The following is a 26,001-nucleotide window of genomic DNA, read 5'->3' as shown; positions in this document are numbered from 1 at the left end:
TGACTGACTGTCCACACCCCCGCTGCTTCACTTACCCACTCCCAAAGGATCATGAGCTCAGTGAGGAAAAACCCCAAGGTGTCCATGCAAGCATGTATTGTGTTCCAATACACCAAATAATCACTGTCCTGTGGAGAGCTGGGCATGTTGGGGTGGGATAGGAGAGGACACAGCTACATTGCATGGAAAGAGCCTCTTCAAGAAGTCACAGGACATGGTGAAACCATCTTCACTGTGCTTTGGGCCCTTGTCCAGCTGACAGAGCCCTTTTTATTTTTTTTTTGTCTGCTGTCACACAGCAGGAATTGTGCAGAGAGAATTCCCTCTGAAGAGCCCCCCGACTCCTTAGCTACCAGCAATGATCCAGCCCAGGGCTCTTATTGCTCCTACACTGAAATATTAATCATGCCATCAGCCCTGCAAGCTCACTGGAACTCTTTGAGTTGTCTGAATCAATAGAAGCAGAGCAGACAAAGCCATGAAAAAGAGCCACATTTGGAGGGTTTGGTGTTTTATAGGAGTGCTAACAATGTCCCAGAGTCCCCTCTGGAGACTGCCAGGAAAGGTCAGACAACCCTCCATCAGTGCCCATCGATTCCCTCCTGGCTGGAGCTCATCCTAATGAATTGTCATAGAGGACCATCATGATAATCAACTCGCTATTAATGAGGGTTTAGAAATGATCCCAGCATTGATTAGAGGCAGCTTGTCAGCCAGAGCTGGTAGTGACAGCTTCCAGCTGGCTGGGTCTGAGATTTGCTCTTACTGTCATTCGTGGCAGGACACCATCCTCCTCCATCCCTTCACTTGGGGACAGCTCTGGGAGCACCCTCCGCCACTGAAGGCAGCACAAGCAGTCAGCTTTCATCCAGAGCAGGGTCCAGGAGCAAGGATGGGTTGTATTTGTACACTGACCCAAGAGGAGTCTGATCTCCAGAGGTGTTCCCTGCTGGAGAGTATGCCATGGACCACCCATCCTAGGATCCCAGCAAGTCCTGGACTCAGCTTGGTTGTGTGACACTGGGGCAGTGGAAACCACGTCTTCTCCTTCACCCAACTGTGCTGCTTTTTCCTTAGGGGCTCACAAAATCTGGAGCTGCAACACCGTTTAGTGTGACAAATTTACAGTGAAAAGGTTCAGAGACAGGTAAATTGGGAGCTCAGAAACACCAGGTGCCCCTCCCTAAGCTGATTTAGGGCTTTTTTCAATTTTCTTAAGAGTGGCTAATTAAGAGAAAAGGCACCTGTGGCCCTGGAAAAAATGTCCCTGATTAGAACAAGAAATTGGTACACACCAAGTTCTCAAGCCTTCTGCTGGGAACTGGCCAACTCAGGATAAGGAGAGAGGCACGCAGCTGTACCAATCTGCTGAACTGTGGCACAAACTCAGATGAAATTCCCCTGGAAGATGGGACAGGGTGGTGTATCTTTATGGGATGCTGAAACTGTGTAGGGATAGTTTCAGTGACTGGTAAAAAGAGGCTCATCTTCCTTGCAGCAGAGAGAGATCACACTGCCCCCTTCACCTCTCTCCCCAGCTCTGAAGAAAACAAGGATCCACCTGAGAATCATTTCCCCTTCTATGCCCAGCTTCAAACCCCTCTCCAAACCACAAAAAAACTCCATGAAGCCTTTCATACCAGGAGAGAAGAAGGTAAATATTCATCTTACATTTTACAGGAAGTTAAAAGGGGCTCAAAAATACCAGCATTGAGTTGAAATTTGGTGCTTTATTGCATGCAGGATTAGGGTAGCTTCCAAAGGGAGCATGAATAAGACACAAACAGCCTCAGTCCTTAAGGGGAACCCATTGTCTAGGATTTTATTTACTGTGGTACACCAATACCCAGCAAGATATCTGCAGCAAGAACTCTACCCCAGCAATGTAGCAATGGCATATTGTGAGACTTGGCATGCAAAACCCCCTTTGGATGTTGCCAGTGGCTCCTGTTACTTCATCTGAAGTGGTTTCTAGTCAGGAACGCTGCTCTGGGATATACAAGGAGGGAATGTCTGCTAGGACCCTAGAGGTGTGTTTGGCCAAGCAGGGATGCATCCATTTTTCTCTCTACTCACCGAGTCCAGCATTTCTTGGGGTCTAAACAAAGACATCACCTTCTCTGGCAATGGCCACGGCATGGCTGTAGGATTTGGTGGTTGCTGAGCTTTGGCTGTGGGCAAGACTCAGAGCTCCCACCATCTCTCCAGCCAGTAGCTGATCTTCCTGCTTTCTTTCTCCTCTCTGCCTGGCATGACTTGTGCATATCATTTTATACACTATTGTTGGGCTGGGGAAGGCATAGGGCCTGCATGTCTGGAGGCTTTGGAGAAGAGGTTGGACTCTTTTTGGGGCTGGTCTGCATGAGTCAGCAGGCCACAGGTACAAAGTCACCTTGCCCTGGCTTTTCCATCACTGGTCTCTCCTCACACATCTTGGGAAGATGTCAGGCCGCAACTTGAGGAGTACCCACACACATTTGAGTGAAATCTGAGCAAAGGACCAACTGTAAGAATACTTAACTCTTTTAAGGGACTTTTCTATCTGTCTGTCTCAAGAAGCTTCATTGCAGTACTCTCCATATTTTGGTGGAGGAAAAGGAAACATCCAAAGTTAGTAGTTTATTCGCAGTCATGGGGCAAGCTGGGCACAAAACACTCTCCCATTCCAATATTTATAAATGTACCACTCCCCTCCGCTTCCATGGTCACCCTGACACCCTTCCCCGTGTTGTAGAGGGCAGGAGACACTGCTTTTCAGGGACAGAAGCAGGTTCCTGCTCTGCGGTTTGCAAAGTGCTCTGCATCCTCATGGCTCTCTGTAGATACTGCAGAGCAAATATTTTCACGGGTGCCTTAAGGACAGAACAAAGCACAAATTAACTCTGCACACACACACATCTGCTCCAACCTTTCTTGGACCAACACACTCCACCCTCCCCTGAGCAAGAAATGGAGGCAGTGGTCAGAAAAGGCTGGTCCAACCTCCCCATTAGTTCAGTGGGTTTGCAATCTGCAGAATACAGTGAGTCCAAATGTACTTCAGCTTCACAGCAAGGTGGATTCTCCATGGGACTGGTCTTCAGAGACTTCAAGCAGCCACAGCAGCAGCACTAGTCACCAAAGCCTGCAAGCAGTCAGCACCTTGCAAGGAGAGGAACTCCATCACAAACAAGTCCTCCCTTTTTAATGGCTAGAATGGAAACTGAAAAGCAGGGCTCTCTCCAGGGGTCCCTGCTGTTTTCCAGTACGGCAATTACTTATTTTTCCAGCGGGTTTTTGCTGTGCAGTTGCTACAGTGAGAGGACTTAGGGCAACCTCATATTTCCAAGCCAGCAAGATCCTGCGTGAATCCCTGATGAATTCACAAGCACACAGTCTTATACTCCAGGCAAAAGCAGCAGCAAGCTCATGGTTCCCTTCTCCCCATCATTCAGAAAGAGGACAGAACGTTTGGGGAATATTTCACAGGGCTGAGGGGCACCAGAAGCACTGAGCTGTTCTCTGCTTTACCAGTGCTGTCTCTCATAAAGAAAAGAAAAAGACAGATGTAGAAACTGAACAAAGAACTGAACTGAAAGAAGCATAGAAAAGCTGAGCAAGAGGGGATCAGGCTTTAAAAACAACGGAGCCTTTCAGCTGTGCTGGTTCGAGGCCGCCAGTGAAAGTGAGGAGGAAATACATCACCTTGCGGATCTGGGCTAATTCTGCTATCCGCTCCCCAAATTCCTGGGCATCTGCCTCATTGCACTCCACCTCCTTGGCCCCTAGCTTCTTCCAGAAGATGCCCACCGGCTCCAGCAGCTCCCGGTTCATGAGGTGGGTGAGATCAGGAGTCCAGTGCTGGGAGGTGCCAGTGACCGTGACCTTCCCAGGTCTCTCCAGCTGCATGTCCCACCGGAGGAAGCGCAGTCTGTGCTGCTGGATGAAATCCACTCGGTAGATGTGCTCATTGGGACACAGCAGCTTCTCACCATCCTGGGGCCTCGCGTTTTTTTGCTGCAGGCTCTGGAATCGCAGCCGCATGCACCGGGTGAGCTGCTCGTCGCGGGTGAAGGGCAGCTCAAGCATCCCTGCCTCAGCTGCCATCACCTTGGCTGCTCCTCTGCTCCCTCCTCAGCAGTGTGTGGCTCTCAAACAGCACACGCAGGGGGAAAGATCAGACAGGCCCCTGGAGCTGGTGTCCCTTCTCCACAGTCCCAGCAGTGCTAGGCAACCTAGGCCAGTGACGCAAAACACCTCTGGGACTTCCCCTGAGTGCCCTCCCAACTCGTTTGCAGATTCAGAACTGTTGGTGCTGCTGTGCACAATAATCTATAGGGAAGGGATGTCTGATGTCAGCCTCCCTGACAACCTCCCTGACAACCATGGCCCATTATGCCAAAACAAAGCCAGGGATGCCACCTTGGCAGGCATGAGGGGAAATGGCTTTCTCCAAGTTAGGTTCATGGGATAATTCAGGCTGGAATGAGACTCTGGAGAAGTCTGATCCAACCTACTGCTCAAAGCAGGACTTATTTCAGGGTTAAATCATGTTCCTTGGAGCTTCAGCAAGTCCATCTCTGAGTATCTCCATGGACAGAGGTTCCACAGCCTCTCTGGGCCCTGTTCCAGTGTCTGACTGTGCTCATGCTGAAGATAAGCTGCAGCTTGTGCTGCTGTCCTTTGTCCTCTGACTGCATCCCTGCAAGACCCTGGCTCCATCTTGTCCACACTCCCCTATCCAGGCTGGATGGGGCTCTGAGCAACAAGGTCCACTGGAAGGTGTGTCTGCCCTTGGCAGGAGTGTTGGAACTAGATGACCTTTGAAGGCCCCTTTCAACCCAAACCATTCTATGATTCTATGGTTAAGTAGCTGCATGGAGCAATAAGCTCCCCTTTCACCTTCTCTCCTCCTGGATGCACAAACCCACTTTCCTCCAGACCATTTTGGTGGCCTCCATCAGGCTGTGCCATCCAGGAAAGCACATGAGGGTCCCAAGGGATGGATTGACTATAAGTCAATGAATAGCAAACCACTGTGACCATCATGTCCTTTTCTGGGTAGCATAGCTGGCAGGAGTCAGACACCACACTGCTCCTGCAGCAGCAAGTCAGCACCAGCATCCTGGCATGGTTTTGCCCCCCATTTTAATGTCTCAATTTCTTTTAATAAAAGCTAGACACATCTGAAGGGTCATAGAAAGGGTGTTACAGAGCCAGATCACACCTAGAGCCATGTAGGGTCAGCCAAGGCTCAGGAGTTTAGAAAACAGCTCTCAACTAAATTCCAGTACCCCACTCCCACTCAGTGACTCACAGGCATAATGGGAAGTAGGGAGGGACATGGAGAAAGCAAGGTGGAAGAAAATGTTTGAATAAAATAACCTCCTGGGATACACAGGGATGTGCTGGCCTGCCTTATTTTCTTGAAGGTATTCCCCCTCCCCACACTTGAGAGAGACAGTTTCACTGTGTGAAATGGAGCAAGGGACATACAGAGCCTATGTAACATCCTGGTGTACACCAGGAAAACATTTTCTAGTAGCAGGGGAAAACCTGGGACAAGATTCCTGGACTGATATTTCAGAGATACTAAAGCCTGCATCAGCATCTTTCAGCTCTTGCCAGACCCCAAACAGAGACATTTTGGTGTCCAGCAATGTTATCACAATTGCATGTGTAACCACACTGAGGACCAAGTGGCCCATTATTTCTGTCTCTGAGATCTTCAGCAAATAAGAAATTCTTTACTGTGAGGGTGGTGAGGCACTGGCACAGGTTGCTCAGAGAATTTGTGGCTGCCCCATCCCCGGAAGTTCAAGGTCAGGTTGGATGGGGCTTTGAGCAACCTGGTCTAGTGGAAGGTGTCCCTGCCCATGGCAGGGGGGCTGGAACTAAATGGTCATTAAGGTCCCTTCCAACCTATACAATTCTATAAATCAAATCTTTCTGAAAGAAAAGAGGGGGGAGGTAAAAAAAAGCCTCTGAGAGTTAAAGCAATGGAAACTGAGAAGTCACAAACACCAACAGCCAAATTGCCAAGGGAGGAAAAGCAATGCTTGACAAACTGAAATAATGAAGTGTCCAAAGGGATGCAGCCTCTGGTTGGCATTTCCCAGGGCAGAGCTGGAAGTGAATGGTGAGGAAGGAAGACAACTTGCCCACTCACCCTTGGGGGATGTTGATGGTGAGGAACAAGCTAAACAACCCCGTGCATCACCCTTGTAATGAGAGCCACAGCAGTCACCACCACCACCACAGCAGGAAGCCTTATTGCTTATCTAGAAGGCAACAACAGCTATCCTGTTCCTGTAAAGAAAAACTTTGATTTTAATAAAAAATGGGGATGCTGCAAGAAATCCCTGAGCTTGCTGTCTATGCTCACCACAGGAAGCAGAGACTGGAAGAACCACAGCACACAGAGCAGATGTAAAGGTGTGGGGTGGAGGAAACCATCTCAGACCTGTGGCTATGGGAGGCTGTGGGTGAAGTAGGTGGTGCTGTCTGCACAGACTGGCTGCCTTTTACAGTAAACCTGGGAGAAGTTGCTTGCAACTTGCTGGTCCCTTGCCCTATGATGATGCACACCTGTACCAGAGTCTGTACCTGCCTTGGCTTTCACAGGGCTGACATCTTGCACAGCTGAGGACATGGTGGAGATGGGCACAGACTGTCCAGGGATGTGGCACTGAGCACCTCCTGAACCTCTCTGCTTGCTCCCCAGGTCTGCAGCCCCTTGCTCTGGTGCAGCTCCTTGGTGGCTTTCTGGCCTACTCTTGAAGGAACACTGCCATATGGTGCCATCCAGCCATGGGACATGCCAGGGTTGGATGCTTTGGGCAAGCAGTGAACTTGGGAGAGATGCTAATGCCCTGAAATCAGCCTATCAGCCCCAGCATGAGGTGTCAGTGCCAAGGTGGGAACACAGTAAACAGCCAAAGAGAGAACACCATGGGAACTAGGGAAACGGGGCCAAATGCTGCAGCTGAGCATCCTGAGTTTTGTACTTCTTGTTAATTTTTAGGTTATGTTGGAATTCAAAGGGTCAGATTTGGGACCTGAAAAACAGGATGGGATTTGATCCACTTGGTTAAGGAGAAACTGGCCAAGGGTTTGGCTGGAGTGTGGTGACTGCAGTCATGATGACTAATTCTCTTTGAAATACAGTTCTTTTAGGGAGGTTTTTGCACATCGTCAGCTTTTCAGGACATGAGGCATCCCTGAGAAACAGTCTTTGAGCTGGACAAACACAATGCAAAGCCAAGGTGTTGAATACAGGCACGGGGAACCACTCACCTTCTGCCACAGAGACTCTCGGGATGCCAGGGAGGAGCAGGCAGCCACAAACCAGCAGTTCCCGACCTGGCCCTGGTGTAAGTCGTGGGAGCTGATCCCATCCACAAAGAGACGTGGATCATTGCAGATTTCCTGTGGGACAGGAGAAAACCAGACACAGTGGGTCAGTGAGCAGACAGGAAAATCAGAAGCAGGGCTTCTTGGCAAAGGAAAGTCACTTCCTCTCTTCCTCAGACTCCACGTAAACCTGACCTGCAGCTTTCTGCTGGCCTCGCTCATCATGCTGGTGGCAGAAGGACCCTGTCCTGCCTTCTGCTCTCACCAGGACATGGGCAGCATCACTAGACCAGCTCCCTATTCTGTCCCAGCACCAGTGCAGCTTTGTTATAATTATCCCTGTTGATAATAGTATGCTTTCACACCATTACAGCCCTTCTAAGTCTCCTCTTGCAGATGCCTCTACTCCGTGACTGTTTTATAAAGGGTGAGGGATCTGCCCTTCCAGATCCTAGCACAGCAGATGAAAAAAATTCGGTGAGCCAAAAGCTTTGTAGCTGGGCCAGGAGGATTAAACACTCATTCTGCCACCAAAACCAGGATGGTGGATTGTGCACGGACACCACAAATGGAGAAACTTGGGTAAGAGGCAGCTGGGAGGTGAGCTCATCCCTCCAACCACGCACCAAGACCATCGGCTTTTCTCTGCCAGGCTGCTCTCCCTGCTTCCCACTCCCACTTAGAGCCTGGCCAAGAAAGCACTTCAATAACAGAGGGTGTTGGGGAAGCTTCAGGTGACACACTGCTTTTTTTAAAATGTATTTTCTCCTGCTCAATCCAGTTTGTAACATCACATCCAGCTGGAGGCTGGGAGCAGATGGGACAGACGAAGAGATGAAAGAATCTTTTCCCCTTTGTTATTACATTTACTTTGAAGAGGAAAAAGGAAAAGCACATTATCCCTCCTCCCCCACACCTCCCAGTTTTTCAGGCTGGTTGTACCCAGAATAATATGCCCCCCCCAGGACTTTGCATATGAGGACTTCTATTGCCTCTACCCATAGATTCATGGAAGGGTTTGGGTTGGAGGTGACCCTAAAGATCATCTAGTTCCACCCCCCGCACTCTAGGCAGAGACCCCACCCACTAGATTACGTTGCCTAGGGCCCCATCGCAGGGATGAAAAGTTACCATAAGCACCTCCTGCTATTCCCACCTAGCCCAGCCAGCACCAAATACCTCAAAAATAACCTGACACAAACTGGCCAGGATCAGACCCAAGGAAAAGGACTAACCCCCTAAGGCTGGTGTTGCAGGATGTTGGATGAGCGCTAGGGGGAGGCAAGCTGACACCAGCAAGGGCAGGAGCCACCTGCACCTCTCAGCATCGCTGAGTGCAGGCAGGGATGGGAGAGGAGCAGTGGGGTTCAGCTCATAGCACCGGGGAAGCATCCAGCAGCTGGGCATGTGTCTGGTCAGTGGTGGGGGTGCCTGCAAGATCAGCTCTTTGTCATCCTGCTCTGGGGAGCAGAGGCACCTTTTTTGTCCCACCTGAGGACCACAGCTGCCCCTTCTGCCCTTGGGGGGGATCTGCAGAATACAATAAAGGAGTCACTTGATATTACAGAGACAGTTGAGAACATGAAATCATGAGAAACACAGAGCCACAGAATGGTTTGAGCTGGAAGGGATCTTTTAAAGGCCATCTAGTCCAACTCCCTGCAGTAAGCGGGGACATCTTTAACTGGATCAGGTTGCTCAGAGCCCAGTCCAACCTGACCTTGAATGTTTCCCAGGCATGGAACATCGACCACCTCTCTGGGCAACCCGTGCCAGTGTCTGACCACCCTCATTGTAAAAAACTTCTTCCTTATAGGTGGTCTAAATCAACTCTCCTTCAGTTTAAAACCACTACTCCTTGTCCTAATCACAACAGGCCCTGCTAAAAAGTTTGTCCCCATCTTTCTTATAAGCCCCTCTGAAGAAGGGCCACCACACTCAAGCCCTCAGACTGAGCCTGGTTCCAGTGGACTCCCAGTGATCCTAAGCACAGAATCACCAAATCAATGCAGTTAATAAGGAATTTCTGGGTGCCATCCAGTCCAGGCCCCCTAATCAAAGCAGGGTCTGCTACAGCAGGTTGCTCAGGACTGTGTTCAGGCAGCTTTTGCCTATCTCCAGGAATGGAGACTTTGCAACCTCTCTGGGAAGCCTGTGCCAGTTTCTGGACCACCCTCACAGTAAAAAAGTCTTTTCTCATGTTTAAATGGAATTTCCTGACTTTCAACTTGTACACACTGTCTCTTGTAATGTCACTGGGCACCACTGAGAAATTGGGCTCTGTCTCCTTCGTTCCTGGCTATCCGGTATTTATGGACATTGTTAAGATCCTCCTGAGCCTTCTCTTCTCCAGAGTAAAGAATCACAGAATCATTAAGAAGACCTCTAAGATCATGGAATCCAGCCATTAACCCAGCACTAAAGTCCACCACTAAACCATGTCTCTCTGCACATCTGTACTTTCTTGAACATTTCCAGCGATGGTGATTCCACCACTTCCCTGGGCAGTTTGTTCCAATGCTTGACCACCCTTTCAGTGAATAAATTTTTCTTAATATCCAATCCTTGCAAAGGGGAAGGCAGCATTGCCTCCTTGTTCTAATGCTGTGGAACTGATTCGATCAGAATAAGTCTCATCCATGGGTCAGTCTCCCCAGCAAAACCCCCTGGGAAGGTTTGCCATATTCCTTAGACTGGAGCTTACCAATATTAAATTACTTGGATTCTTCAGTCCTCATTGAAGCTGCTGAGTTTCCACTCACACATTTTGTACCTGGTCTAGACTGTGTGGCCTCAATCCAATGGGATGACATTCCCTGTGTGCTCTGTCTGTACTGAGATGGGAGCCAAGGAGCAAGGCACTGCTTCAGCCAGGCTGCAATGACCCAGGATTGCGTAGAGCACAGCAGGGCCCTGGTGTGTGATGCAAAGCACACTCGGAGCCATGGAGCATCGTGCCCATGTGCAGAGGTGGGTGATGAACAAGGTAACAGTGGGAACTAGGTCAAAAAGCCAAGAGAAGCTTTGGAACATTTAGTGTTCCTTTTCCTGTGAAAAGTGCTGGAAGTGATAAGGAGCTTGTTCTGCAGCCAGATGGAATTACAGGGCCTGGGATTTGCACCTGCAAAGGGAGGAGGGAAGCAGAGATTCCCCGATCAGAGAAGGTCATGACCTTGGTTTTCTCCCCTCCCTCCCATGGAACAGACAGAAACCAGGTGAGCAATAACATTTATCCAGGCAGCAAACACCACGTCACCCTCCCAGCACCACGACCCTGAGAGAAGAGGGCAGCACACCAACATTACACCCACACACACCCTGGGGCCTTCTGGGCTCAGGCTTCAGCCACCACAGAACCAGCTCAAACTGCCTCTTGCCACTTGAGGCTTCAGCAGACAGGGAGTCCATTCTGTCCTTCATTTATCATAGCCAGATCCTGGGCCCTGGTTGCTCCTAGTCTGGATACAGATGGAGAACAGGAAGAAACAGGAAGGGGAAGCCAAAAGCTATGGCTGCAGGGAAGCTATGACTTTAATGTGTTGTTCTTAACTCTCCTTTGGCCAAGGGAGTCATCTATGTCTCTTTACCCCCAAGGAGAACCTGTCTTGGAGGGTCCCAAGAATCACAGAATCATTGAGGCTGGAAAAGCCCTTAAGATCACCAAGTCCAACCATTAATCCAACACTTCCATGTTCATCAACAGATCATGTTCCTGAGTGCCACACCCACATGTTTTTTGAACACTTCTGGAGATGGTTATTCCAAGAATCCTAGGCACCATCAGAGATTATCTTCTCTCCCTAAAATTGTCTGCTGAAATGCCTGCTGAGCTCCAGGCAACAAAACACAATTTAGAGAAAGCCTGTGCAGATGGTTCTATGGAAAGATTCTGACAGATAAAACAGAGAGGGCCAAAATAGCGATTCAAAGTCCTGGTGATTCATATCCTTCCTCCTCCAATGGATGTGGGACAGAGGTGGAAATCAGGGCCAGAGCAGGTCCCTGTTGATGAGCGGCTGATTGCAGAGGTCTGGCTCACAGGAGCCCAGATTGGGGCAGTTTGCTCCCTCTGGCTTTGGGTTTTTGAAGTCCATTAAGGAAAAAAAAAAAAAAAAGACCCAATCAGAGCATTATCTTGTACTTTTTTGCTTCCCACCAAAAAGCATGTGGTCTTTTCCTCTGCTGTCCCTTTTGGTACACTTTCCCAAAATACGCACAATTTTTTTCCAAATGCATTTAAAGCAGAAAATATCTTCCTTGCCTTCTCCAGCCAGTCCAATTCCACACAGGGTTTTAAGGAGAAAATCACTCTCTAACTGGCTTTATAATTGGCAACTGTTTTACCACAAATGTTTCCTGGTGCTGGTTTCTGAGACTGAGATTCACTGGGGATCCGGATGATGTCAAACCAGATGTGGGGGGGGGGAAAGCTATGGCAGGAGGAGGAATAACCATGGGAGATACAACATCTGCTGCATGCAGCATTTTTTCTAACAAGATTTTGTAAGGAACAGACTGGTCTAATTTCATTGCAGAGCCTGGCTGTTTCAGAACAATGCCTTCACTCAGACTTGCAAAATCAGCAAAATAATCTATTAGCATGGCTGCGCTTCCGCCCTCCCTCCTGGCCAACTGGGAACTGAAAGGATCCTGTCTTAAATGTCATTCACACAGACAAGAGAGGAAGAGGCGCCCAAGCATGGCGAGCAACGGTGACAGAGCAGACACAAAGGTCCCCGTGCTGCCCTGCTGCAGGTACCTGCAACTGGGATGTGCTTGTGCAAAAAGGGGAGTTACAACAAATTTGCACCAGGGTGACAGAGAAAAGGGAAATGGAGTGAATTTAGAATGCCAAGCTTTCAGATGGATTATTATAGGATCACAGAATCATGGAGTGATTTGGGTTGGAAGGGACCTTAAAGATCATCTCTCTCCACCCCCCTGCCATGGGCAGGGACACCTTCCACAAGGACCAGATTGCTCAAACCCCGTTCAGCCTGGCCTTGAACACTTCCAGGGATGCGGCAGCCACAACTTTTCTGGGCAACCTGTGACAGTGTCCTGCCGCCCTCACTATAAAAAATTGTGTTGCTATATCTACTTTGAATCCATCCTTTTTCCATTTAAAACCATTATCCCTTGTGCTATCGCTACAGGCTCTGCTAAAAAATATGTACTTGGCAGATCAGCTTCACACACATGGAAGGATAGGCTTGGTTGGGAATATCTACACCCTACAGAACTGTTTGTGGGGGTTTGTATTGCCTCAGTCAGGCATCCCTAATGCTAATCCACTCACAGTATCTCAGTGTATACACATTTGTATTGTTATCAGCTCCCACACCATGCAGAGGGCGCTGGACACTCCACCCACAGCAAACAGGACTTGCTTGTGAAGGGAGGCATCCCAAAAACATGCTCCCCACAAACTCCTCGACTCAGTTTGTGTACCACAGCACCATGCAATGGTGTTTGTTTTGGCACCAGGAAGAGTGGGGGCAGCATTTGTTTTGGCACCAGGAAGAGCTGGGACAGAGGCAAACAAGATCTAAAGGTCAATTTGCAGGACTTCGACAGGTCCCTCTGCAGTTTTATTTTCCGGGTATCCAAAGTACAAAGGCACCAAAGAGGGATAAAGCAATGAGAAGTGGAGAGACACAAGAACCTGTGAGAGTACTGCACTTCCCCAGGAGCAGACGGAGATGGATGGGAAGGAGAATGGCACAAGTACAGAGACCCCAGACCTGTCATTCCTCCCACACACACTTTCCAGGGATGCACTCTTGGGAAGTCACACCATTACTCAGCCCAGGACTACTTCAGTTTTTACCCAGCCAAGACTGATGCAGAGGCTGGCACGGCCTGGCTTTTAGAATCACCACACATCCAGACACAACCCTCTCTCTCTCTCTCCTAGACCATCTCTCTCTCCCACAGCAAGTGCTTCTGTCTGGTTGCAAAGCCACTAAGAAAAAAAATACTCCCTGGATACCAACAGCCCTGAGGTCTGCAGAAGCCACTGCAAAAGCAGGAAAGTCTTCACATGGCTCACTGACAAACTAGGGGGTAGAATGCTCAGAGCAGTGAGATGACATGCCACAGGTCACCCCATCCAGAGGCAGCAGTGGTCCCCCTGGGTTTCCAGTCCCAGCACAGCCCAGTCACCATGGGAGCCACCCTTCCTTCATAGAAATGATGTCACCTGGCTCCTTTTCATGCTGCATTGCCTGAGCCAGCCTGACCCTTACAGCTGCACACAACTACAGTCTTGAGAAGTGGAGAGGACACTGAGCAAATGCAGCTCTCAGAGACGGCTCCACCTGGATCTCCTTCCCTAAATCCTAGTCCATGTAGGCATGGGCTCTAGGAGCTACACCAGAGAGATGGAGGAGGAGGAGGTAAAAAAAAAAGCTCCCAAGGCTGTTTAACATCCTCTGACAGGTACACCTCTCCGACTCAGCACAGTGCTGCTGGCCACCTCCACCCAAGTTCCCCCATCCTCCGACATATCCCAGTTTTGAGCTCTCCTACAGATCTCCTTTGACCAGCTTCCTTTGGGAAGGACTCGCAGGGTGAAGACCAACCCTCGTTTGGCAGTATTGTGAGTTTAAAATACACCCACATTCCAAAGCCTGTCCTCTCACATGGCACACCATACTCTCAGTTACTCCCAGCACTTTTAGTTGTGGGGTTTAACCTCAAGCAGAGGAACTGCTTTGGCTTGAAACTATGATGCATCAAGCCTTAGACTTGGAGGATCACAGTCATGCAGTACAAGTGAAGGAGCATGAACCACAGGCAGCAGCCCTGAGGATGCTCCACATCTTGCACCACTTTTGAGTCATCAATCCCCATCCTGGAGGACACAGTGGTGGGGCCATGCTGGTGGAATGGGAGGGGCTTATTCAAGTAGGTCCTGCTGTGAAAAACTACAGTATTTTGGAAGGAATGGTCCAAACCCAGCCATTCATCACAGAGCTAATGTGAAATCCTGGAGCAAGCTGATGTGGCCATGAGCTCAGCTGCACTGTTTCTGCCTCCAAGCAACACAATTCAGCAGCTGCCCTGCCTGAATCCCAAATCCTGTGTCTCATGGAAAGCCAACCTTCTAAAACAGGATTTAGAAATCTAAATTGTGCAGGGTTTTTTTGTTGGTTTTGTTTGTTTGTTTTTAATCATCCTAAGAGTCAAGTTATTCATGGGAAAAGAATAATAAGAAGCTGCAAAGGAAAACTACCTCCACACTCCATTGTGCATGTCTCAGATCAAAATCTCCTAACTGCTTTTCTGTGGGACACCTCCCACACCCCCTTGAGCCATACTCTCTCCATTTCCTTGTCCCAGGGCAAGGAAATACCCTTTGGTTTGTGATTGTGTCACATTCACAGCACCTCCATTCAAAAACAGGACTTGACCTCACCACAATCTAAACTAATCCCTGACTATCCAAAGATGATGAAAAATGAGGTTATCATGAGTTTAAGCCATTTAAAGAAAGTACTTTCAGCCCACACCTATTCTGGTTATTCATACACTGGGTGTAGCTTTGCAAACAGAATCCTGCTTTACGAGAAAACCGCCGTCTAGGAATGTGGAGTCATGAGCTTCTGCTAACTGGGAGAAGGGACATTAGTTCTTATGTAACTCTGTCAGTGGCCTTTGCATCAGACCACAGTCAAAATTTAACCATCCATGACCGGTCCCCATTCAGATGGTTTGTTCATCTTTTTCCTTCTTGGAGAGGGACTGGGAGGAATGCATCACTGAGCAGTGGCTTCTTCCCAAAGTTCCAGAAATATCAAAGATGCCTTGTTTTATATTTCCCCTCACACACACTCACACAACCTCTTACACACTCTTAAACACTCAAACATTCTTACACACCCACACACGCTCTTATGCAGACCCAAAATCCCATCCTCTCTGAGGGCTCAAGGATTAGAGCTCACAGGCAGTGCAGAAACTCCCAACTTGCACCAAGATTAAATCCCTTGGCTGACTCAGAGCGTGCATCCAGCTCTGGGACCCCCAACATAAGGAGGATGTGAACCTGCTGGAGCAAGTCCAGAGGAGACCACAAAGATGCTCAGAGGGCTGGAGCAGCTCTGCTATGAAGACAGGCTGAGAGAGTTGGGGTTGTGCAGCCTGGAGATGAGAAGGATGGAAGGAGACCTTAGAGCTCCTTCTGGTGCCTAAAGAAGCTCTAAGAGAGTTGGAGTAACAGGACAAGGAGGAATAGCTCGAATGGCTTTAAACTGAATGAAATCAGGTTTAAGTTAGATAATAGAAAGAAATTCTTTCCTGTGAGGGTAGTGAGGCACTGGCACAGGTTTCCCTGTAAATGCCCCATCCCCAGGACAGGTTAGGATAGGGCTTTGAGTGGTGAGGAACACATTCAGTGCAGGTATCTTGGTGAGCAGCTGCAGTTTTTGCTCTGGGGGGCGGGAGCCTGAGCCTGAGCCTGAGACAAGAGGCTGTGAACTGCTGACCAAAGAAAAAAGGGGCACCTGTGGCCCATCCACGTGACCGGACACTGGAGACTCCTATGCTTGGACTGCGAGAGGATAAAATCCCACGGTTTCCTTTGTTCATGGTCCCTCCTCAGAGGCACCAGCTCAGACCATTATTCTATCACTGCACCAAGGTTAAATAATTTGAATGACTCAGATGTCTGAGACTCTGCTATGGGAAAGCTGGGGTCACAGTAAGGAAACCTGGTCTGACATTGAGTGTAGGGAGTCAAGTGGGGCACCCACTGTGTCACTGGAGCCGCCTGCTGCGAAGGGGTTTCGGTCCCAGCTCAGGTGGTGGCAGTGTGACTGCCAGAGTGGCTCCTGGATGGTCAGACAGGAAGTTTCCTTAACACTGAGCAACCAGGTCTAGTGGAAGGTGTCTCTGCCCATGGCAGGGAGGTTGGAACCAGGTGATCTTGAAACCCAGCCACCCTGTGATTCTATGAGAAGCAGCTCTGCAATTGCTCCACAAGTTGAACGTGCCCCTGCAGGACCCCAGAGTCCAGTCTGGGAGGATTTGCACGCTCCCTCCCACGGAACTCAGAGGCAGTGGATGCTCAGGGCTCCTTTCTGCAACACCCTCTGCTATTGTTCTGCTCTTCCTCATTACCAATACAATAAGTTCTTGTCACCAACACGCAGCTGCACTAAGAAGCACGCAATGAATCTAATCCAGGGATTTTACTGTTGCTTTTGCTTTTAAGGCCACGTCCTTCTGATGCTGAGGACAGAGCAGACTGGCTGGAAATTTCTTATCAAAGGCTGCACTGCTTATCAACCCCAGTCCTCACTGGGGCTAAGGGGGGGAGTGTGTTTGCCTGACAACAGGAGGCCACGGCCCTGGAAGGAGCCGGCAAGACCTGCTGGAATGCAGCCAGGGTCAGCATCACATCTAATGGGAGTAGAGACCTTTTAAAATAAGTACAAGTAATAACAATGAATCTCTTGTTCATCCTTGAGGGATGGGGGGAGCCTATGAATGGCTTAAAAATGTAAAAACAAGGTCAATTCAGAGATTGCATTAAATGATGACCAAATCCTTTCCTGGCAAGGAGCAGCCAGACTGGCAATCAGCTCCAGTTTTACTGAAAACAGCAGATAAATTAACAGGCAAGTGGCTCATAAATTCTTAAGCCAAGAAATGCAAAGGTCTGGAAGGATTTCAACCCCTGTGATGGATCCCAGACAGTCTGTTCACTCTGTTCAGAGGAGACGACCCCTCAGACAATCCAGCAGCACAGAGGAGCCCCAGAGTCAACACTAACTCCAAGCATTCTTTAGGAGAAACCAAAACTGAGAGACACAGGCCAAGTCACTGCAAAAAGCTCAGCAAAGACACCCCTGGAGCACAGAAGTTAGTATTTTACTCATTCTGGAAGAAAAACCTCCAAGTGGGACACCAGAAGGTTTCTGCAGCCAGTGGCCATTGCCAATGTAAGTGCCTCCCTGCTAAATTCTTGGTGAGCTTCAGAGAGCAAAGAACTGCAAGAACTTAACCTCTGTATCCCCATTATCTTCACTCTTGTGTCTTTTCCAGCTTCCCAGCCTGCACTACACACTGGGGAAAAGACCTTTTAATGCAGAAACTTGTGGGCAGGGAAGTGCTGGTCCTGCTTTTAGTGAATTAGTTCACTGACTCCTTTCCCCTTCCAGAAAACCCCCATGGGGATTGACTGTATAATCCTCACTCAGCAAGAGAAAAGAGCTAAGTGCTTAATAATGTAAAAAAAAGTGGAGCTAAGAGATGCTCTCCCATCCTGCAACACCTTCTCCAAAGACAACAACATCCCATTCAGGAGACAATGGACATAACGTATCCTGCATGATAGGGCAAGGGAGAATGGCTTTAAGGTGAAATAGGGTAGATTCAGATTGGATATTAGGAAGAAATTCTTCCCTGTGAGGGTGATGAGGCACTGGCACAGGTTGCCCAGAGAAGCCATGGATGCCCCATCCCTGGAAGTGTTCAAGGCCAGGTTGGATGCGGCTCTGAGCAACCTGGGATAGTGGAAGGTGTCCCTGCCCATGGAACTAGAGCATCTTTAGGATCCCTTCCAACCCAAACCATTATATGGTTCTGTGAGTGGGCAAAACCCCTATACAAAAGTCAGGGTAGATATATACCAGGACAGCAGGGAATGGCTATTGAAAAATCCTATTTTCTAGGTTTCTGAAACAAGATTTCCCTTGAATGTCTGGGAAAAAACCTCAGGACTGTGACTGAGAGAATGTCTCCCTAGTGCCATAGTAGGCCTGAAAATGCCATGGTTCTAGTGCCCTAAGATCTCCTACTTCTACAACCCTTCCCAAAACATCTGGCCTGTCTCTCTCCCCCAAAACTACTCTCTCAGGCTTTCCCCTTCAAATGACATTGCCTTCATCCAGATAAAATAATATCACCATTTAGCAAGAATCTACCTTTATGTTCTTTAATCAGTGACAATCTCCCCTGACAATTAATTCCTGCAGAGATAATTCAGCGCTTGCAAGTAAATACTGGGGAGAGATAAAAATACTGAGAAACAGGGATGGAGGGAAAAACTCTTTCCCTGAAGATGGGAGGGTGTAGACTTCATCCAAGAGCGTTTCTCTGGTGGTTGCAACCATCCAGGCTTGAACTCACAGAACAGGGATGCAGCTCAGGTTCAACAACAACCACATGTCACCTTGAGCCACACAGTCACTGTGACAACAGCCAGCTTGGAAACCCTTGTGTTTGTCACAGCTTCTCATCACAGCACTTTTGGCTCAGCTTGGCACTGAGATCCCACCTGGAGCCTTCCAAACATCTTTGGGATCTCATGTCCCAGCCGCTCAGCATCTTAGGGATGACCATGAGGTGCTCCTGCAATGTCCTGCAGCACACTGCTGTGGACAGGAATACACTCAGCACACAGCAGCCCACCTGCCTCCCAGGAAAGGGAGGAAAAAACTGTCTCCATGCTCAACCTTGCTCTCTGGAAAGAGCTGAAGGATCAGAGCATGCAGCTCATGTGGTTCAACATCGCACCTGTGCATTATGTAAGCCTCTCACCAGGCTTCATTTGCTTCCCACAGGTGCAGTGATGCCCAAATTTGTCCTGGCTGGTGACCTGTCCCAGCAGCAGGTCATAGCTTGGCAGGCTGAACCTGAACCAAGTGGCCCCCTTGCTGCAGAGAGACAACAAGCCCTGGGTAAGGCCCAGAGGTATTAAAGACAGACCCTAATTGAAGCCTGTACCAATGCCATGGCATCATTGGAAGCAATCTGTACCCAAGAAGAGAGCTTAGGACTGGGATAATTAGAAGAGATGAACTCTTTTTCCCAAAGGGTAGATGAGTCTCTTCTACCTTAGACTATCATTGCTTTTTCTACAGGGGATCAACAGACACAGCAGATGCCCCAGATCTCCCCTTAGTTTTGCCATCCATCCTGCACCTCATCCATCCCCTTCTACTCATCTTTGTGCCACCCCTCCTTATTTACCCTCCACCCAAACACCCAGACCAGCTCACCCAATGCACAGACCAAACCTCCTGATTCTAAGGTGCACTGCCAGCATTCCTGTCCCAAAAAGGGAGGGCAAAACTCAGAGCTTCAGGATCAGGCCAAGATTTTCACTGGGAAAAGTGGTCCTACTTGCCTGGATACAGATCTCCCTCTCCTTCACATGGCAGCACACAGAGCACAAGGGAAAGAAATTTCAAGCAAGGTGTTGGGATTTGGGCTAAGCTCAAAAGTTCTGTTTAATTTCTAATGCAACAGCTGAGTGCTGCTGCCAAAAGGAGCCGCTGATGCTGCCTGAGTGAGCTCCAAAATCTGCTTTGGCTAGGCAACGAGCAGCCAGCTTTGTTTTTAAGTGGATTCACTAAACAGGGCTCTTCAGGACCCCCTTCCCTGCTCAGGCTGATGCTGTGGTTTCCCTCCCTCCGAAGCACTCCAGTAATTGGCTTTCTGGCTTTGCGGGGCTGCACCACGAAGGCATCCAGCAAACAACCACCGGAGCCAAAACACGATTAGAGGGCTCAAACAGCTGCTCCCTCTGCAAAGATCTGGCATCCAGAGCAGGGCTGGAGGCCAAGGAAAGCAGAGTGGGAGGGAGGACACCCTGCTGGAAATAATAAGGCTGAGCCCATTCCAGGAAAGGCTGCAGTGCCGGATGCAGAAGGAAGTTGAAGCTAAACAGCCTGACCAGGGAAGGGACCAGAGCTGTTCCTCAGCCTCTCCTTTTCCCTTCTGCCCAGAAAAACCTCAAGCAAAAGGGGAAGCACTGCAGAGATTGGGGGTTTTGTTGTTTTGTTGGGGGTTTTTTGCCAAAGCAGCCTCAAGCTTTGGGAGTGCATGGAGAAACAGAAAGGATGCCAGAAGAATAGCTGGGAAAGTAGAGATGCACAGACAGAGGATGGGCTGTTTAGATCCATACCAGCACCATGTAAGTACATAGAAATAAGATCCTGCCTCTGCCAAAGCACATTCCCAGCACCCCAGTGAGTTCACTAGGGTTACTTTTCACATGCAAGTGCTTTATCTGAAACACCACAGAATGGTTTGGCTTGGAAGGACCTTCAAGATCACCTGGTTCCAACTCCCCTACTGTGGCCAGGAACACCTTCCACTAGACCACGTTGCTCAAAGCCCATCCAACCTGGCCTTGAACACTTCCAGAGATAAGGCAGCTACAGCTTTTCAGGGCACGACTTATCTCATATGTCTGATTTCTTCTCATAGATCACAAGTGACAACTTTTCCGAGAATGCAAGTGGTTGTTTTCAATAGTGGACAGATTTTATTTCCGTTCTCCACCCACTCTGTTCTCACAACAAAGCTAGAGACACCATGAGCTCTTATGTTTTATCACAGTTTTAGCTGAAACTCTCCAGAACAACCCACGGCCATGGCCCCGAGAGATAAAAGCATGTACACACCATCCCTTCCCTGCAGACAATATCCCTGGGACTGGGGACTCCATTTCTGGGTAAGGAAATCCCCAAAACAGCATCTGCCAAAAGCTGGGAGTAACACTACTTGCTTTTTTTCTGAAAAAGGTTTAACTGCCTAAGATTTCACCTAAGACAAGAATTGCTGGTTGTAATAGAAACAAGATGCTGTGGTTTAATAACTGCACCATGCCATTCACTAGCACACAAGCAGAACAGTTCATTTAAACTTCATGGACATTTTGGACCCTACTGAATCCTGCATTAGCTTGGGAAAGCCGATAGTGATTGCTTTCCTGCAGAATTTGCTGGGATTTTTCCTGGACTCTCTCCCTTAGAAAGCCAGTCTGAATTCAGGTCCAGAACTAAAAGTGTCATTTTGCATTGTCTGCTGGCACAAAGCAATTCTCCCCATGAAATTTAGTTACTTTTGCTGAAATGAACGATTAAGAACCTAGAGAAATGCTTTTGAGAAAGAGGTTTCTGGAAACTTCAGCAGTAAACAGGGCAGGTGTGAGTTCAAATTCTTTTTTTAATGGTGATTTTGTGGTCAAGGCAGCTGAGTAGGTCGGATCAAAGAATCCTACCAGACAGTGGCATCATGAGTCTGCTACTGCTCAGCATGCATTCCTTCTGGTGCCCAAACTGCTGGCAGAGTTCCTTTGTCTGGTGCAGAGGCAGCAAAACAAGGACCACCTCTATGTCTTGTTAAGCTACAGGACCTTGCTTGCACATGGGACCCATTTCCAGCCCCCATTCCCACTGACAGCCCATGCCAGAAAGAGCCCTGGTTCAGCATTCTATGATAATTACTTCAAGGGTCCCTTCCTACCTAAACAGTTCTATGATCCTACAAAACTGCAGAGCTGGGTGTCTGAAAAAGTCTGAATTCACTCCATGCTTCAGCAGGGATGGGTTCGGACTAGGTGAGCATGACACCTTGCAGGTGAGGTTCAGAAAGCTTTCTAAGGAAGACCTCATGCTCTACAGAGCAAGGCCAGCAAGAAGATAATACCTGCCTGAGCACCAAGGGCTGCAAGTGAGATGAAAGCCTGAAAAGCACATGGAGAAAAACTCTGAGATGCTCAGCAGAACACAAGCAATCTTTGTCCCTCTACAAAGGGACCCAACCCTCTGTCTTTAAACATGGGGCTGAATTAATGTGTGTGACCTGACTGCAAACCAGCAAGGGGGTCTCAAATACATCCCCACCTTTTAGTCCCAGAGAAAGTTGTTTAGAAACACACAGCCATCACCTGCTGGCTGTATAAACAGGATATGCAAGGCGTGCTCATGTCGGCCCCCACAGCGAGACCAAACCATGGTCAGCCCTGTCTTCAGAAGGCACAGAGCCTCCTTTCCTTCCAGCAGACAAAGGGAATAAACTAAAACATACACAGGGCTTTACACAAATCCAGTGTCCAGGCAGAGCTGGTGTGGAAGAGACAAAGGCAGAGCAGAGGGAAGAGAGACCTCACCCCCCAAGGAGCCCAGTGGGATGCTGGGGGCGCAGCCCCTCTGGCCACACAACAAGAGTCAGTTCAGCTCCATCTCTCCCTCTGCACAAAGCCTTTTTGTCCACCCCCCTCCAGACTGCCTTCATCCAGACAGACACAGCCTTGTCTTGTGGAAGGCCAGCTGATTTTCTGGGCTGTCAGCGGGGGCGAAGACGATGACGGCGGCTCAGGCAACCCTACAACACTGAAATGCCACCAAGTCACGTGTGGAAAAGCACGGGCTGGGCAGAGAGGGCTGCTGCTCCCCACGGGGAAGGAAGTAACCTCAGGTGTGTGAGATGTTGGGATACTGCCACTCCCCAACCACAATTATCACTGCTACCTGGGACTCCTTGTGCTTCATGGCAGTCAGAGCACTGGTCTCATGGTCAACTCCAAGCAGATGGCCATAACAATACATACAAATTCCCCATAGTGCCCTGAGGTCCTGATGTGCATCCTTTGGGCTGGCACTGAGGACAGCAGAAGAGGGGCTGGCAACACTGTGGACAGACAATGTTATCCCAGCCTCCCACAAGCTGCCTTCATGACAGACACAGAAGCATGGAGGAGAGGCAGAGAGCATTTTCCAGAGGACATGGTTTTTGCACAGAAGAGGAAGGATGGGTATGACCACCCCCTTCCCTAAAGATTCCAAAACAACCTCACCTACTCAAATCTTCTTTTTCCTTTCCAAATGGACCACCAAGAGTATTCTAGTGGAAGGTATCCCTGCCCTTGGCAGGAGGTTGGAAATAGATGATCTTAAAGGTCCCTTCCAACTCAAACCATCCAGTGATTCAGAGATAACACTCTGCCTTGCTGGACCCAGCAGCCTTACAGGAGTACACAACACCAACCCAGCTGCAAACCATCTCTCTGGTTCATACATGGGGAAACTGAGTCACAGAACAGCTTCCTTTGCTCTTGGTCCTCACAGGATGCAGAAAAGTCTGGACCTGAGTGCAGCAGGTCTTCCTGGCACCCTAGAAGCTCGCGATATCAGGTCTGGGCCAATAAATGCTGTCGGGGAGAAGGGATGTTAACTGGGGCTTGACAGCCTTAGTGAAGGGTGAACTGTGCATTTTTAGGAACACCTGAGAGCAGAGATGGCAGAAAGCAGTGTGGAGGGGCAAGGGGATGGGTGCACTTACTTTGGGTCGTTTCCATTGGATGCCCTGAATCCTTGACTTGTAGAAGAGCGAGTCATCATTGGCGGGGAAAAGTGGGTCCTCAAAGAGCTGCTTCCGCCGCTGGCACTCCTTCTTCAGAGAGGCGTAGCGCTGGTTCTCGTACGGCTTCACCGAGGAAAACATCCTTCCCCAGCGGCTCTGGAGGACAGGCAGAGCAGGAAAGAGATGGGGCAGGGTCTGGCCAGGGATGCTCAATCCTCCTCTGCAACATCTCCGTGGCAGGACCAAGACATCGTGGCTGAAGATAACCACCTCTGAGCCCAAGTGTACCTTGCTGATCCCCCCGGACTGGGACTCCCATTTACCCCCCAGGCTGGCCAAACAACACCAAGCCAGGCATAGTAGTAGATGATAACTGGTGTCCTGCTTCTTAACAAATTTGTAACTCATGTGGGAAAAACACAGCCCTCAGAGGCAAAGGAGGGAAAGACACCCCCTGCAAGATGGGTGTGCACAGCTGTGAGCCCTACCCAGAGCATCCCCACCACAGAGCCTCAACTCACAAAATCATGCAGTTCATGATTTTGTCAGAGACGCCAATTTCTCAGCAAACTTTATCAGATCTGGTTTTAATTAAAAAAAGAGTCTCCTGGCAGAGCACCACATGTTTCTGGATTAATTATTCTTTCCTGACAAGTGTCTTGCTTCCAGGGCAGAGATGTGAATTTAGCAACCCAGACAACAGCAGGAAACCATTGCTCAATTGCCCCCCAGAGAGAGATCAGCACCTGTCCATCACCCCTGCCTTTTGGTCACTGGGTACCAACTCCTTTGCTCAGGCACAAGGAAAATGGGTGCTCTGCATAGTTCCCCACTACTTAATCACAGACTTTTTCCAAAACTCCTTCCCTAAAGTTTCTCTGTATTTATTTGTAACAGCCATGTACAATCCTTCTCTCTCCCCAAAACGGGATGTCCTTTTTCAAAAGCTGGCCATTAGCGACCTCAGTCTGGAAACGTCTAGTATGTTTTCCTAAAGAAATGGGAATGTGTGTGCCACATAACCATAGAATCATGGAATCATTCAGGTTGGAAAAGACCTCTAAGACCACCTATTCCAATTGTTAACCCAGGACTGCCAAGTCCTCCAATAAAGCATGTCCCTAAGTGGCATAATCCCAGCTTTCATCTCCAACATGGTAAAACTAAGGGTGCCCCATGCAGTGGGTGGATGCATCCAGCAAGCCGACCTCTCATCCCTCCTAGTGAGACACACAGAAACCCTATGCTTGTTGTGGTATTATCACACGTGGTGGGATAATGAAGTTGCGATAATGGCTAATTGGAAGCTGCTGATTTGTAAACATCCAAAATCTCAAGGATTATATGATCAGTTACAGTTGGCACCAATTTAAGTAGCAGTGTCACATCCCTTGTTTATGAACCACTAGGATTAGCTGAAGGAAAGTAGGTGTCTGAAAGCTCAACTAATGCCCATTCTGATGCTCCAGGAGCACTGCCCACCCAGCCAGCCTTCTCTCCTCTGGGAGAGACGAAACCACTTCACTTCTGGAAAGCTGAAGAGCAAAGCACAGGTTTTAATTGACAGCATTTATCAGCTTGATTAGCAGCACAAGTGCTCATCACTCAGAGCTTAAGTGAACCCAAAATAATCCCCTTGCTGGCTGCTCCACAGGTCTCTGCTTCTGAGGACGAGTTGCTAATGCAGTTCGTGGGGATTTTCTCCCTGCCATCAGTACCAGATGCTCTGTAGACCCCAGATGCTACAAAGAGGCCCAAGTGCATCACCGGCCCTCAGAAAAGCCTTAAAAATAAATGGCCTGCTATAAACCCCCAAATAATACACCAAATTTACTACTTGTGGAAAGGCTGTCAGCCTTTGAGCAGGCAGGGAGTGCAGCCAGTAGTCCTATACACCCTGCTAAGAGGGCCAGGGAAGGTGCTGGCCTTCAGATCTCCAGCAGAGGAAGGGGCGAAAAATAAGGGAGATGTACCCAGGGAGGTCATGGGGACATCTGAGCACTGCATGAGCTCCTTTTGAGTGACAATCAGGCAAGACTTTCACAGTGATAGAACTCATTGCTACAGAGAGACACAGGGAAAGCAGCAGTGCTGGGAAAGGATGGCTGGCAACTGCCTTCTGCAGGAATACAACAGGCTGAGAGAGGAGGAAGATGCTGTTGGCTGACATGCAAGATGAATGGCTTGGACTGGTGCATGAAGTGGGCTGACAGACAGGAAAGGATATTTCCTTGGGAGGTTGTGCAGGAAGAACCAGCGAGATTAGGGAGGGAGCCTGGAAAGGAGGGGAGGAAGGAGGTCTGGAGCCTTCCTAAAAGTCACGCTTGAGTTAAAGGCAGGAGTTTTGGGTTTGATGTAGGAGATGCTGGATGCTGCTCTGCAGCCTGTACCATGGCCAAGGGCTGGCACTTGGCTGCTCATTCATAAAATTACTGCTACACCCTGCAGCTTGGAGCCGTGCTTTCCAATGATCCCTGCAACACCGATTTTCACAAGAGACCCTGAGCAATGTCCATCCCTATGAGAACAAGACCGCAGTCATCTCAGCCAAGGAGTTCCAGCCTTTCT

At 49.0% G+C, this 26,001-nt stretch overlaps 2 protein-coding genes across 2 annotated transcripts in view; both read right to left on the bottom strand.

Annotated features, from left to right (window-relative positions):
• The window catches only part of CAPN5 (calpain 5), a 37,666-nt gene extending 14,080 nt beyond the window's left edge, over positions 1 to 23,586 (bottom strand). Inside the window, 2 exon segments of the mRNA XM_017735983.1 lie at positions 7,276 to 7,407; positions 23,413 to 23,586. Coding sequence (XP_017591472.1) covers positions 7,276 to 7,407; positions 23,413 to 23,574 — 294 coding nt within the window. The 5' untranslated portion in view covers positions 23,575 to 23,586.
• Positions 2,605 to 7,268, bottom strand: OMP (olfactory marker protein). The gene has a single exon (XM_017735984.1). The coding sequence runs from the start codon at positions 4,084 to 4,086 to the stop codon at positions 3,607 to 3,609; it is 480 nt and encodes a 159-aa protein (XP_017591473.1). The 5' UTR covers positions 4,087 to 7,268; the 3' UTR covers positions 2,605 to 3,606.
• Positions 23,587 to 26,001: the final 2,415 nt, after the last annotated feature.

The sequence above is a fragment of the Corvus brachyrhynchos genome, unplaced genomic scaffold (assembly GCF_000691975.1).
Source record: "Corvus brachyrhynchos isolate BGI_N302 unplaced genomic scaffold, ASM69197v1 scaffold44, whole genome shotgun sequence".
NCBI lineage: Eukaryota > Metazoa > Chordata > Aves > Passeriformes > Corvidae > Corvus > Corvus brachyrhynchos.
This window is presented reverse-complemented; position numbering and strand designations above follow the sequence as displayed.